The sequence below is a fragment of the Oncorhynchus kisutch genome, linkage group LG12, assembly GCF_002021735.2.
Source record: "Oncorhynchus kisutch isolate 150728-3 linkage group LG12, Okis_V2, whole genome shotgun sequence".
NCBI lineage: Eukaryota > Metazoa > Chordata > Actinopteri > Salmoniformes > Salmonidae > Oncorhynchus > Oncorhynchus kisutch.
The window spans coordinates 4,807,363-4,819,819 of record NC_034185.2 but is presented as its reverse complement, the minus strand read 5'-3'; the positions used below and the strand labels follow the sequence as shown (position 1 = coordinate 4,819,819).

At 44.2% G+C, this 12,457-nt stretch overlaps 1 protein-coding gene across 2 annotated transcripts in view; it reads left to right on the top strand.

The window, feature by feature from the left end:
* The window catches only part of LOC109883417 (sorting nexin-17-like), a 65,719-nt gene extending 53,262 nt beyond the window's left edge, over positions 1 to 12,457 (top strand). The window contains exons 9-15 of one of the 2 annotated variants that reach the window (XM_031836754.1): positions 832 to 924; positions 1,741 to 1,944; positions 6,962 to 7,093; positions 7,215 to 7,292; positions 7,400 to 7,474; positions 11,748 to 11,789; positions 12,126 to 12,457. In XM_031836754.1, coding sequence (XP_031692614.1) covers positions 832 to 924; positions 1,741 to 1,944; positions 6,962 to 7,093; positions 7,215 to 7,292; positions 7,400 to 7,474; positions 11,748 to 11,789; positions 12,126 to 12,245 — 744 coding nt within the window. In that variant the 3' untranslated portion in view covers positions 12,246 to 12,457. Of the gene's footprint in view, positions 1 to 831; positions 925 to 1,740; positions 1,945 to 6,958; positions 7,094 to 7,214; positions 7,293 to 7,399; positions 7,475 to 11,747; positions 11,790 to 12,125 lie in introns of both variants that reach the window. The other variant, XM_031836753.1, reaches the window with a different exon arrangement.

Below are 12,457 nucleotides of genomic sequence, written 5' to 3'. Positions count from 1 at the left end.
ATATAGAGAGTAGGGTGCCATTGGCAACAGAGCCCGCCCTCTATGCAGACACACACACACACACACACTCAGCAGCAACAACAACATGCTGTTTTCTTACGCAGATTGCTGATTTGATTAAAATCTGCCTGCTGGCTCAGCGTTCCATGTGTGTCTGTGTGTTTGGCAGGCTGTTGACTCAGTGTGTGTGTGTGTGTGTGTGTGTGTCTGTGTTTGGCAGGCTGTTGACTCAGTGTGTGTGTGTGTCTGTGTGTTTGGCAGGCTGTTAACTCAGTGTGTGTGTGTGTGTGTGTGTGTGTGTGTGTGTGTGTGTGTGTGTGTGTGTGTGTGTGTGTGTGTGTGTGTTTGGCAGGCTGTTAACTCAGTGCTCTGTGTGTGTCTGTGTGTGTGTGTGTGTTTGGCAGGCTGTTGACTCAGTGCTCTGTGTGTGTGTGTGTGTGTGTCTGTGTGTGTGTGTGTGTGTTTGGCAGGCTGTTGACTCAGTGCTCTGTGTGTGTGTGTGTGTGTTTGGCAGGCTGTTAACTCGGTGTGGGCGCATAGCTAATGTTACGGGCCAAAGAATGCAATCTTTTCTTGGAAAGAGAATCAACTCGTGTGTGTGTGTGTGTGTGTGTGTGTGTGTGTGTGTGTGTGTGTGCTTGCCATTTTGTGCAACTTGTGTGTGTCATTTGACTTGTGTGTATGTGTGTGTTTAATTCTACTTGAACAAAACAACAGTGGAATAGTTTGTTTTGAACTTAGAATACAAATGTGTTTCTCTGATTTTATGTAAAGCCTCTCCAAGAATGGTTTGGAGCAGAAAGATGATTGTTGTCTCTCTCCTCTCCCTAGACGGTGTCTGACATAGAGAGAGGCTGGATCCTCGTTAACAAGGACCAGCACAGGCAGCTGAAATCACTGCAGGAGAAAGGATCCAAGAAAGAAGTAAGTATGGGCTGATCCTCGTAACGCAACACTGTCTCCTCCGGCTGTAACCGTGTCCTCCGGCTGTAACCGTGTCCTCCGGCTGTAACCGTGTCCTCCGGCTGTAACCGTGTCCTCCGGCTGTAACCGTGTCCTCCGGCTGTAACCGTGTCCTCCGGCTGTAACCGTGTCCTCCGGCTGTAACCGTGTCCTCCGGCTGTAACCGTGTCCTCCGGCTGTAACCGTGTCCTCCGGCTGTCTAGTGGAGAAGAAGCTAACATTCCACACCTTGTACTCTTTGTCATGTCACAGGGATATTGTCATGCTGAAACAGGAAACGGCATTTCCCAAACTTTTGCCACAAAGTTGGAAGTACAGAATCTTCTAGAATGTCATTGTATGTTGAAGATTTCCCTTCACTGGAACTAAGAGGCCCAAACCATGAAAAACAGCATTATTCCTCCTCCATCAAACTCTACAGTTGGCACTAACCATTCTCCTGGCGTTTCCACTGCTCCAGAGTCCAATGGCGGCGAGCTTTACACCACTCCAGTCGACACTTGGCATTGCGCACGGTGATCTTAGTCTTGTGTGCGGCTGCTCGGCCATGGAAACCCGTTTCATGAAGCTCCCAGCGAACAGTTCTTGTGCCGATGTCGCTTCCAGAGGCAGTTGGGAACTCGGTAGTGAGTGTAGCAACCGAGGACAGACTGACTGTCAGCAGCAGGTGTGGCTGAAATAGATCCACTGATTTGGAGGGTTCTCCACATACTGCTGTATATACAGTGAATATCAAATGATTTTCCAGTGCTTCATGTTCTCTACATCTCTCTCCAGTTCATTAGGCTGTGCCAGACACTGAAGTACTTCGGCTACATACAGTTTGACCCGTGTGTGACAGACTTCCCGGAGAAGGGCTGTCACGCGATCGTCTCCGCTGGCAACAACGAACTCAACTTCCAGGTCAAGCTACCCAATGAGCAGATGAAAGAGGGGAGCTTCAAGGTCACGCGCATGAGGTGCTGGAGGGTCACTTCCTCTGTAAGTAGCCCTCCCCCAAATTACGTTACTCTACGTTACTCCTCCCCAACAGGGGCGGCAGGGTAGCCTAGTGGTTAGAGTGTTGGACTAGTAACCGGAAGGTCCTTATTATATTCTCATCACTGTAGAGTGATGGTGCTCCTAGACTGATCTATGGTTACTAGAGTGATGGTGCTCCTAGACTGATCTATGGTTACTAGAGTGATGGTGCTCCTAGACTGATCTATGGTTACTAGAGTGATGGTGCTCCTAGAGGGGAGACTGATCTATGGTTACTAGAGTGATGGTGCTCCTAGACTGATCTATGGTTACTAGAGTGATGGTGCTCCTAGACTGATCTATGGTTACTAGAGTGATGGTGCTCCTAGAGGGGAGACTGATCTATGGTTACTAGAGTGATGGTGCTCCTAGACTGATCTATGGTTACTAGAGTGATGGTGCTCTTAGACTGACCTATGGTTACTAGAGTGATGGTGCTCCTAGACTGATCTATGGTTACTAGAGTGATGGTGCTCCTAGACTGATCTATGGTTACTAGAGTGATGGTGCTCCTAGACTGATCTATGGTTACTAGAGTGATGGTGCTCCTAGACTGATCTATGGTTACTAGAGTGATGGTGCTCCTAGACTGATCTATGGTTACTAGAGTGATGGTGCTCCTAGACTGATCTATGGTTACTAGGGTGATGGTGCTCCTAGACTGATCTATGGTTACTAGGGTGATGGTGCTCCTAGACTGATCTATGGTTACTAGAGTGGTGGTGCTCCTAGACTTATCTATGGTTACTAGAGTGGTGGTGCTCCTAGACTGATCTATGGTTACTAGAGTGATGGTGCTCCTAGACTGATCTATGGTTACTAGAGTGATGGTGCTCCTAGAGGGGAGACTGATCTATGGTTACTAGAGTGATGGTGCTCCTAGACTGATCTATGGTTACTAGGGTGATGGTGCTCCTAGACTGATCTATGGTTACTAGGGTGATGGTGCTCCTAGACTGATCTATGGTTACTAGAGTGGTGGTGCTCCTAGACTGATCTATGGTTACTAGAGTGGTGGTGCTCCTAGACTGATCTATGGTTACTAGAGTGATGGTGCTCCTAGACTGATCTATGGTTACTAGAGTGATGGTGCTCCTAGACTGATCTATGGTTACTAGAGTGATGGTGCTCCTAGAGGGGAGACTGATCTATGGTTACTAGAGTGATGGTGCTCCTAGACTGATTTATGGTTACTAGAGTGATGGTGCTCCTAGTGAAGGCACTGATCTATGGTTAGTTTTGCATCCCCCTTACCATAGTGGTTAAGATTAGGATATAAGGAAGGTTAACTGATCCTACATCAGTGCTTGGAGAGGTCCTGGCGGGTCACTTGTTCTTCTCTATTCTCCTCTTCTCTATTCTCCTCTTCTCTATTCTCCTCTTCTCTATTCTCCTCTTCTCTATTCTCCTCTTCTCTATTCTCCTCTTCTCTATTCTCCCCTTCTCTATTCTCCTCTCCTCTATTCTCCTCTCCTCTTCTCTATTCTCCTCTTCTCTATTCTCCCCTTCTCTATTCTCCTCTCCTCTATTCTCCTCTCCTCTTCTCTATTCTCCTCTTCTCTATTCTCCTCTTCTCTATTCTCCTCTCCTCTATTCTCCTCTCCTCTATTCTCCTCTTCTCTATTCTCCTCTCCTCTATTCTCCTCTCCTCTTCTCCTCTTCTCTATTCTCCTCTTCTCTATTCTCCTCTTCTCTATTCTCCTCTTCTCTATTCTCCTCTTCTCTATTCTCCTCTTCTCTATTCTCCTCTCCTCTATTCTCCTCTCCTCTATTCTCCTCTTCTCTATTCTCCTCTCCTCTATTCTCCTCTCCTCTATTCTCCTCTTCTCTATTCTCCTCTTCTCTATTCTCCTCTTCTCTATTCTCCTCTTCTCTATTCTCCTCTTCTCTATTCTCCTCTTCTCTATTCTCCTCTTTTCTATTCTCCCCTTCTCTATTCTCCTCTCCTCTCCTCTCCTCTCCTCTCCTCTCCTCTCCTCTCCTCTCCTCTCCTCTCCTCTCCTCTCCTCTCCTCTCCTCTCCTCTCCTCTCCTCTCCTCTCCTCTCCTCTCCTCTCCTCTCCTCTCCTCTCCTCTCCTCTATTCTCCTCTCCTCTATTCTCCTCTCCTCTATTCTCCTCTCCTCTATTCTCCTCTCCTCTATTCTCCTCTCCTGTCCTCTTTTCTCCTCTCCTCTGGGTAAACTGCTGAGCTCTACACCGTCATCGTTTTCATCAGACCACTTACCCTAATATGTAGCCCTGACACACACACAGATTCCCACCTATGTGTTATCCCACTGCCTCCTCTCAGAGAGCCCAATCCTTTACTATAATATATATATATATATATATATATATATATATATATATATATATTGTTTCCCATCCAGACGAATGTAGCTATTTCTAAGGCATATTCTGGTACAGTTCAGGGAAGGACATACAGTATCACTGCAGTTTTAACAGTCAATCTTCTCCACCCACCTCTATACATGTAGACTTCTCTTGAAGGGATAGAGATTGATCACATCATGAGTTCATCTGACTATAGCAGTGGTTTCTTTTTTCAATCCATATCAATGTATAACAGACTATTAAAGAGGGGAACTGTAGCAGCAGTAGCATCCAGATGCAAACAGGGAACATTGTTCAGTTCTGTCTTTGGTACCACACAGCACTTTTAAGAGACAGTTGGAACTGAAAGCGACCATCGAAAGCCCGTACATGGACCAGCGGCTAACTCGACTACTAAACCCAGCGGCTAACTCGACTACTAAACCCAGCGGCTAACTCGACTACTAAACCCAGCGGCTAACTCGACTACTACTAAACCCAGCGGCTAACTCGACTACTACTAAACCCAGCGGCTAACTCGACCACTACTAAACCCAGCGGCTAACTCGACCACTACTAAACCCAGCGGCTAACTCGACCACTACTAAACCCAGCGGCTAACTCGACCACTACTAAACCCAGCGGCTAACTCAACCACTACTAAACCCAGCGGATAACCCGACCACTATTTAACCCAGCGGCTAACTCGACCACTACTAAACCCAGCGGCTAACTCGACCACCACTAAACCCAGCGGCTAACCCGACCACCGCTAAACCCAGCGGCTAACCCGACCACTGCTAAACCCAGCGGCTAACTCGACTACTACTAAACCCAGCGGCTAACTCGACCACTACTAAACCCAGCGGCTAACTCGACCACTACTAAACCCAGCAGCTAACCCGACTACTACTCAACCCAGCGGCTAACTCGACCACTACTAAACCCAGCGGCTAACCCGACCACTACTAAACCCAGCGGCTAACTCGACCACTACTAAACCCAGCGGCTAACTCGACCACTACTAAACCCAGCGGCTAACCCGACTACTAAACCCAGCGGCTAACCCGACCACTACTAAACCCAGCGGCTAACTCGACCACTACTAAACCCAGCGGCTAACTCGACCACTACTAAACCCAGCGGCTAACTCGACCAGTAAAAACCCAGTCCTTTGGGTGGGGGACTGTTCTTGATACACACGGAAAACTGTTGAGTGTGAAAAATCCAACAGCGCTGCAGTTCTTGACACAAACCGGTGAGCATGGCCCATACAACTATGACTTATGTTTTCATCGATGGCCGTCTGACTGAAGTAAGTAGTGGACAGTAGAGCAGTAGAGTTGTCAGGCTACATACCCCATAGACATATAATCTACACACCACGGAAGTCAGCTCAGTCAGCAGTACATTTTTAATTTTAGAATGTTAAGTGTTAATGCAAAAAATCATATCGCACCCGAATCGATTCGTTCCTCTGATCAAACCAAATTGCAGTGAATCGTTTCAAAACTAAAACTTTATAATTCCTGTATCACATCGGAGCCTATGTATCTAGATCGATATCGTCTTGAAATGGAAAGATGCACATCCCAATGACCACCCCTCCTATGGAAAGATGAGACTCTCACAAACACAACGGTGTTCTCTGTTTTTTTTGTTGCGTAAGACACCCACAAATGTCACGGGACATTGTCTGAAGTTGGAACCGCCGATCTGTCAACTTCTGTGTGTAGCATCCAACCGGTTTGGGCTGCACACGAACAATCGTTTTCCTCTAGAACACCCACAAGCCTTATATGTACAAATGGAAGTACTTTAGTGACAACAACATAAAAGGACTTAGATACGGGGTAAAGAGAAAGTATTAATACAACTCCAGAGATCTGTGTAGGACAGACACTTCAAAACATACTTGGACATATCTGTTTTGCCATATATGAATGTGTTTCCATAGGCTAATAGCAGTAAGGGATATATGAATGTGTTTCCAATAGGCTAATAGCAGTAAGGGATATATGAATGTGTTTCCAATAGGCTAATAGCAGTAAGGGATATATGAATGTGTTTCCAATAGGCTAATAGCAGTAAGGGATATATGAATGTGTTTCCAATAGGCTAATAGCAGTAAGGGATATATGAATGTGTTTAAGGGCAAATTCAATGTCTCATCAAATAAATAAGAAGAAGAAGAACATTGCTGTCCCAACTGACCAATAGCAGACTAGATGACCCTTTGAGAGGCACTGTACAGACAGACTGCTATTGCGGGACCCTGTGTCTGCCTCAAGGGGGGCTGGGCGGAACGCCCTGCCAACGAGGGGCAGAACACCCTGCCAACGAGGGGCTGGGCGGAACACCCTGCCAACGAGGGGCTGGGCGGAACACCCTGCCAACGAGGGGCTGGGCGGAACACCCTGCCAACGAGGGGCTGGGCGGGAACACCCTGAACACCCTGCCAACGGGGGGCTGGGCAGAACATGTCTACAGACTGCCTGATATTGTGTTGATGATAAGCAAAAGGGATGACTGGATCATTCATTTCTATGAGGAGTTGGAAAGATGATGATGATGATGACCGTGGGGGAGCAGGGAGTGGAAGATGCAGGAGACGATGATGATGCTAGAAAGCCAGCCATAGTAACCCCCTCCCCTTTACAGCAGGTCCCGGTAGCCAACGGAACAGCCTCCACCTCCCCCTGCTCCTCAGCCAAGTGTGAGGTGAAGTTGGAGCTGGCCTTCGAGTACCTGATGAGCAAAGACCGTCTCCAGTGGGTCACCATCACCAGCCCACAGGTCAGGGGTCTGTCTGGGGTCACAGAGAGTTTGTGACCTCTACTGATAATAAATTAAATCTAGTGTCTCTAGAGTCACTGTTTGTGTCTCTTGTATCTAAAGCCCTGGTTTGTATCTTCAGGCAATCATGATGAGCATCTGTCTGCAGTCGATGGTTGATGAGCTGATGGTCAAGAAATCAGGAGGCAGCATCAAGAAGGTGTGTGTGTGTGTGTGTGTGTGTGTGTGTGTGTGTGTGTGTGTGTGTGTGTGTGTGTGTGTGTGTGTGTGTGTGTCATTTTCCTGTGTGTGTGTTATCTCTGACAGATGCTGAGGAAACGTCCCAACGGCTCCCTCCACCGGTCTGAAAGTCTGCAAGCTGTGAAATCACCCCCTCTACTGGTGAGACACGGGACTGCACAGGGCTTTGATTAGAAAATAGGCATTTTGTTAGCTTGAAATCCGGAACCTGTTTTGTGCTAACATTCCACTCCTTGTACTCCGTGTCATACCAAACATTTGGCTTGACAGACTGACTGGAACCCAGGCTAACAGTTGGCTGTTTGAATTGGAAGGATCGGGTGTTTAGTTTTAATGCACCTGAATTATAGCTAAACAGACTGGAACCCAGGCTAACAGTTGGCTGTTTGAATTGGAAGGATCGGGTGTTTAGTTTTAATAGTTTTTCTATAGTATCTATAGTCTCTATAGTATCTCTAGTATCTCTAGTATCTCTAGTATCTATAGTCTCTAGTATCTATAGTCTCTATAGTATCTATAGTATCTCTAGTATCTATAATATCTATAGTATCTCTAGTATCTCTAGTATCTATAGTATCTATAGTGTATCTATAGTATCTCTAGTATCTAGTATCTATAGTATCTATAGTATCTATAGTGTATCTATAGTATCTATAATATCTATAGTATCTATAGTCTCTCTAGTATCTATAGTATCTATAGTGTATCTATAGTATCTCTAGTCTCTATAGTATCTATAGTATCTATAGTATCTATAGTATCTATAGTATCTATAGTCTCTATAGTATCTATAGTATCTATAGTCTCTATTCTCTAGTATCTATAGTATCTATAGTCTCTATAGTCTCTATAGTCTCTATAGTATCTATAGTGTATCAATAGTGTATCTATAGTATCTATAATATCTATAGTATCTCTAGTCTCTATAGTCTCTATAGTCTCTATAGTATCTATAGTATCTATAGTCTCTATTCTCTAGTATCTATAGTCTCTATAGTCTCTATAGTCTCTCTAGTCTCTCTAGTATCTATAGTATCTATAGTATCTATAATATCTATAGTATCTATAGTATCTATAGTATCTATAGTGTATCTCTAGTATCTCTAGTATCTCTAGTATCTCTAGTATCTCTAGTATCTATAGTGTATCTCTAGTATCTATAGCTAGAAATATATGTAGATAGGAAAGGTTTGGGTATTGTGTGTATATGTATGTTGTGTGTGTGTGTATATGTATGGTGTGTGTGTGTGTGTGTATGTTGTGTGTGTGTATATGTATGGTGTGTGTGTGTGTGTGTATGTTGTGTGTGTGTATATGTATGGTGTGTGTGTGTGTGTGTGTGTGTGTATATATGTATGGTGTGTGTGTGTGTGTGTATATGTGTGTGTGTGTGTGTGTGTGTGTGTGTGTATGTGTGTGTGTGTGTGTGTGTGTATGTTGTGTGTGTGTATATGTATGTTGTGTGTGTGTGTGTGTGTGTATATGTATGTTGTGTGTGTGTGTGTGTGTATGTTGTGTGTGTGTATATGTATGTTGTGTGTGTGTATATGTATGGTGTGTGTGTATGTTGTGTGTGTGTGTATATGTATGTTGTGTGTGTGTGTGTGTGTGTGTGTGTATGTTGTGTGTGTGTGTGTGTATATGTATGTTGTGTGTGTGTATATGTATGTTGTGTGTGTGTATATGTATGGTGTGTGTGTGTGTATGTTGTGTGTGTGTGTGTGTGTATATGTATGTTGTGTGTGTGTGTGTGTATGTTGTGTGTGTGTGTGTGTATATGTATGTTGTGTGTGTGTGTATGTTGTGTGTGTGTGTGTGTATATGTATGTTGTGTGTGTGTGTGTGTGTGTGTGTGTATGTATGGTGTGTGTGTGTGTGTGTGTGTGTGTGTGTATGTTGTGTGTGTGTGTGTATGGTGTGTGTGTGTGTATGGTGTGTGTGTGTGTGTGTGTGTGTGTGTGTGTGTGTGTGTGTGTATATGTATGGTGTGTGTGTGTATGTTGTGTGTGTGTGTGTGTATATGTATGGTGTGTGTGTATATGTATTGTGTGTGTGTGTGTGTGTGTGTGTGTGTGTGTGTGTGTGTGTGTGTGTGTGTGTGTGTGTGTGTGTGTGGGTGTATGGTGTGTGTGTATATGTATGGTGTGTGTGTGTGTGTGTGTGTGTGTGTGTGTGTGTGGTGTGTATGTATGGTGTGTGTATATGTATGTTGTGTGTGTGTGTGTGTATATGTATGGTGTGTGTGTGTGTGTGTGTGTATATGTATGGTGTGTGTGTGTGTGTATGTATGGTGTGTGTGTGTGTATGTATGTTGTGTGTGTGTGTGTGTGTATGGTGTGTGTGTGTGTGTATATGTATGGTGTGTGTGTGTGTGTGTGTATATGTATGTTGTGTGTGTGTGTGTGTGTATGTTGTGTGTGTGTGTGTATATGTATGGTGTGTGTGTATATTTATGGTGTGTGTGTGTGTATGGTGTGTGTGTGTGTATATGTATGGTGTGTGTGTGTGTGTGTGTGTGTGTGTGTGTGTGTGTGTATGGTGTGTGTGTGTGTGTGTGTGTGTATATGTATGTTGTGTGTGTGTGTGTGTGTGTGTGTGTGTGTGTGTGTGTGTGTATATGTATGGTGTGTGTGTGTGTGTGTGTATATGTATGGTGTGTGTGTGTATATATGTATGGTGTGTGTGTGTCTGTGTGTCTGTGTGTGTGTGTATGTTGTGTGTGTATATGTATGGTGTGTGTGTGTATATGTATGGTGTGTGTGTGTGTGTGTGTGTGTGTGTGTGTGTGTATGGTGTGTGTGTGTGTGTGTATGGTGTGTGTGTGTGTGTGTATATATGTATGGTGTGTGTGTATATGTATGGTGTGTGTGTGTGTGTGTGTGTGTGTATATATGTGGTGTGTGTGTGTGTGTATATATGTATGGTGTGTGTGTGTATATATGTATGGTGTGTGTGTGTGTGTGTGTATATGTATGGTGTGTGTGTGTATATATGTATGGTGTGTATGGTGTGTGTGTGTATATATGTATGGTGTGTGTGTGTCTGTGTGTCTGTGTGTGTGTGTATGTTGTGTGTGTATATGTATGGTGTGTGTGTGTATATGTATGGTGTGTGTGTGTGTGTGTATGGTGTGTGTGTGTGTGTGTATGGTGTGTGTGTGTGTGTATGGTGTGTGTGTGTATATATGTATGGTGTGTGTGTATATGTATGGTGTGTGTGTGTGTGTGTGTGTGTGTATATATGTGGTGTGTGTGTGTGTATATATGTATGGTGTGTGTGTGTATATATGTATGGTGTGTGTGTGTGTGTGTATATGTATGGTGTGTGTGTGTATATATGTATGGTGTGTATGGTGTGTGTTTGTGTGTGTGTGTGTGTGTATATGTATGGTGTGTGTGTGTGTGTGTGTATGTATGGTGTGTATATGTATGGTGTGTGTGTGTGTGTGTGTGTGTGTATGGTGTGTGTGTGTGTGTATGGTGTGTGTATATGTGTGTGTGTGTGTATGGTGTGTGTGTATATGTGTGTGTATATGTGTGTGTGTGTATGGTGTGTGTGTATATGTATGGTGTGTGTGTATGTATATGTATGGTGTGTGTGTGTGTGTATATGTATGGTGTGTGTGTGTATGTGTATGGTGTGTGTGTATATATGTATGGTGTGTGTGTGTGTGTGTGTGTGTGTATATGTATGGTGTGTGTGTGTGTGTATATGTATGGTGTGTGTGTGTGTGTATATGTATGGTGTGTGTGTGTATATGTATGTTGTGTGTGTATATGTATGTATGGTGTGTATATGTATGGTGTGTGTGTGTGTATATGTATGGTGTGTGTGTGTGTGTATGTATGGTGTGTGTGTGTATATGTGTATGGTGTGTGTGTGTGTATATGTATGGTGTGTGTGTGTATATGTATGGTGTGTGTGTGTATATATATGGTGTGTGTGTGTGTGTGTGTATATATGTATGGTGTGTGTGTGTATATATGTATGGTGTGTGTGTGTATATATATGGTGTGTGTGTGTGTGTATATGTATGGTGTGTGTGTGTATATGTATGGTGTGTGTGTGTATATGTATGGTGTGTGTGTGTGTGTATATGTATGGTGTGTGTGTGTATATATGTATGGTGTGTGTGTGTATATATATGGTGTGTGTGTGTGTGTGTGTGTATATATGTATGGTGTGTGTGTGTGTATATGTATGGTGTGTGTGTGTGTGTATATGTATGGTGTGTGTGTGTGTGTGTGTGTATATGTATGGTGTGTGTGTGTGTGTATATGTATGGTGTGTGTGTGTGTGTATATGTATGGTGTGTGTGTGTGTGTATATGTATGGTGTGTATATATGTCTTCCCTGTTAAAATAAAACAGGTTTTGAGATGTTTGCCATTGTTTTTCCATCTTGTCCTCTGCAGGACTCCCCTGACCCAGACCGAGAACAGATTGTCAAACTCTCAGTGAGTAACGCTTCTGCTTTTATCTCCAAAAGCCCTGGGTTGAATGTTGAGTCCAAAAATTACATATAGAATCGTCATTAACAGTGAATCAGAATCGTCATTAACAGTGAATCGTCATTCACAGTGAATCAGAATCGCCATTCACAGTGAATCAGAATCGTCAATCACAGTGAATCAGAATCGTCATTAACAGTGAATCAGAATCGTCATTATCAGTGAATCAGAATCGTCATTAACAATGAATCAGAATCACCATAAACAGTGAATCAGAGGATATCTATATAGTCTGCTTTAGGTGTCTGTTGCTCTTCTCTCTCTCTCCATATCTCCTCTCAGACCAAGCTGAGCTCTGTGTCACTCAGAGGGATCAGCGCCTCCAACTCGGCCAACGACGTCAGCGGCAACGATTTCCATGGCAACTACGCCTTTGAGGGGATCGGGGACGATGACCTGTAATATTCAACCTCCTCCTCTTGACTAACGCGACCCGCAAAGATTCCAAGCCGAGCTTAGCCAGGCAGAAATGAGTTTGTCTGGTTTGTGATTGTAGCCCTTCCCGTGGGTCTGCTACCAACCATATCTTCTTGTTTCATCCTCTTCATAAAAGGCTGCATCCCAAACGACACCCTGTTTACTTACACAGTGTGGCACTTTTGAGCAGAGTCCCG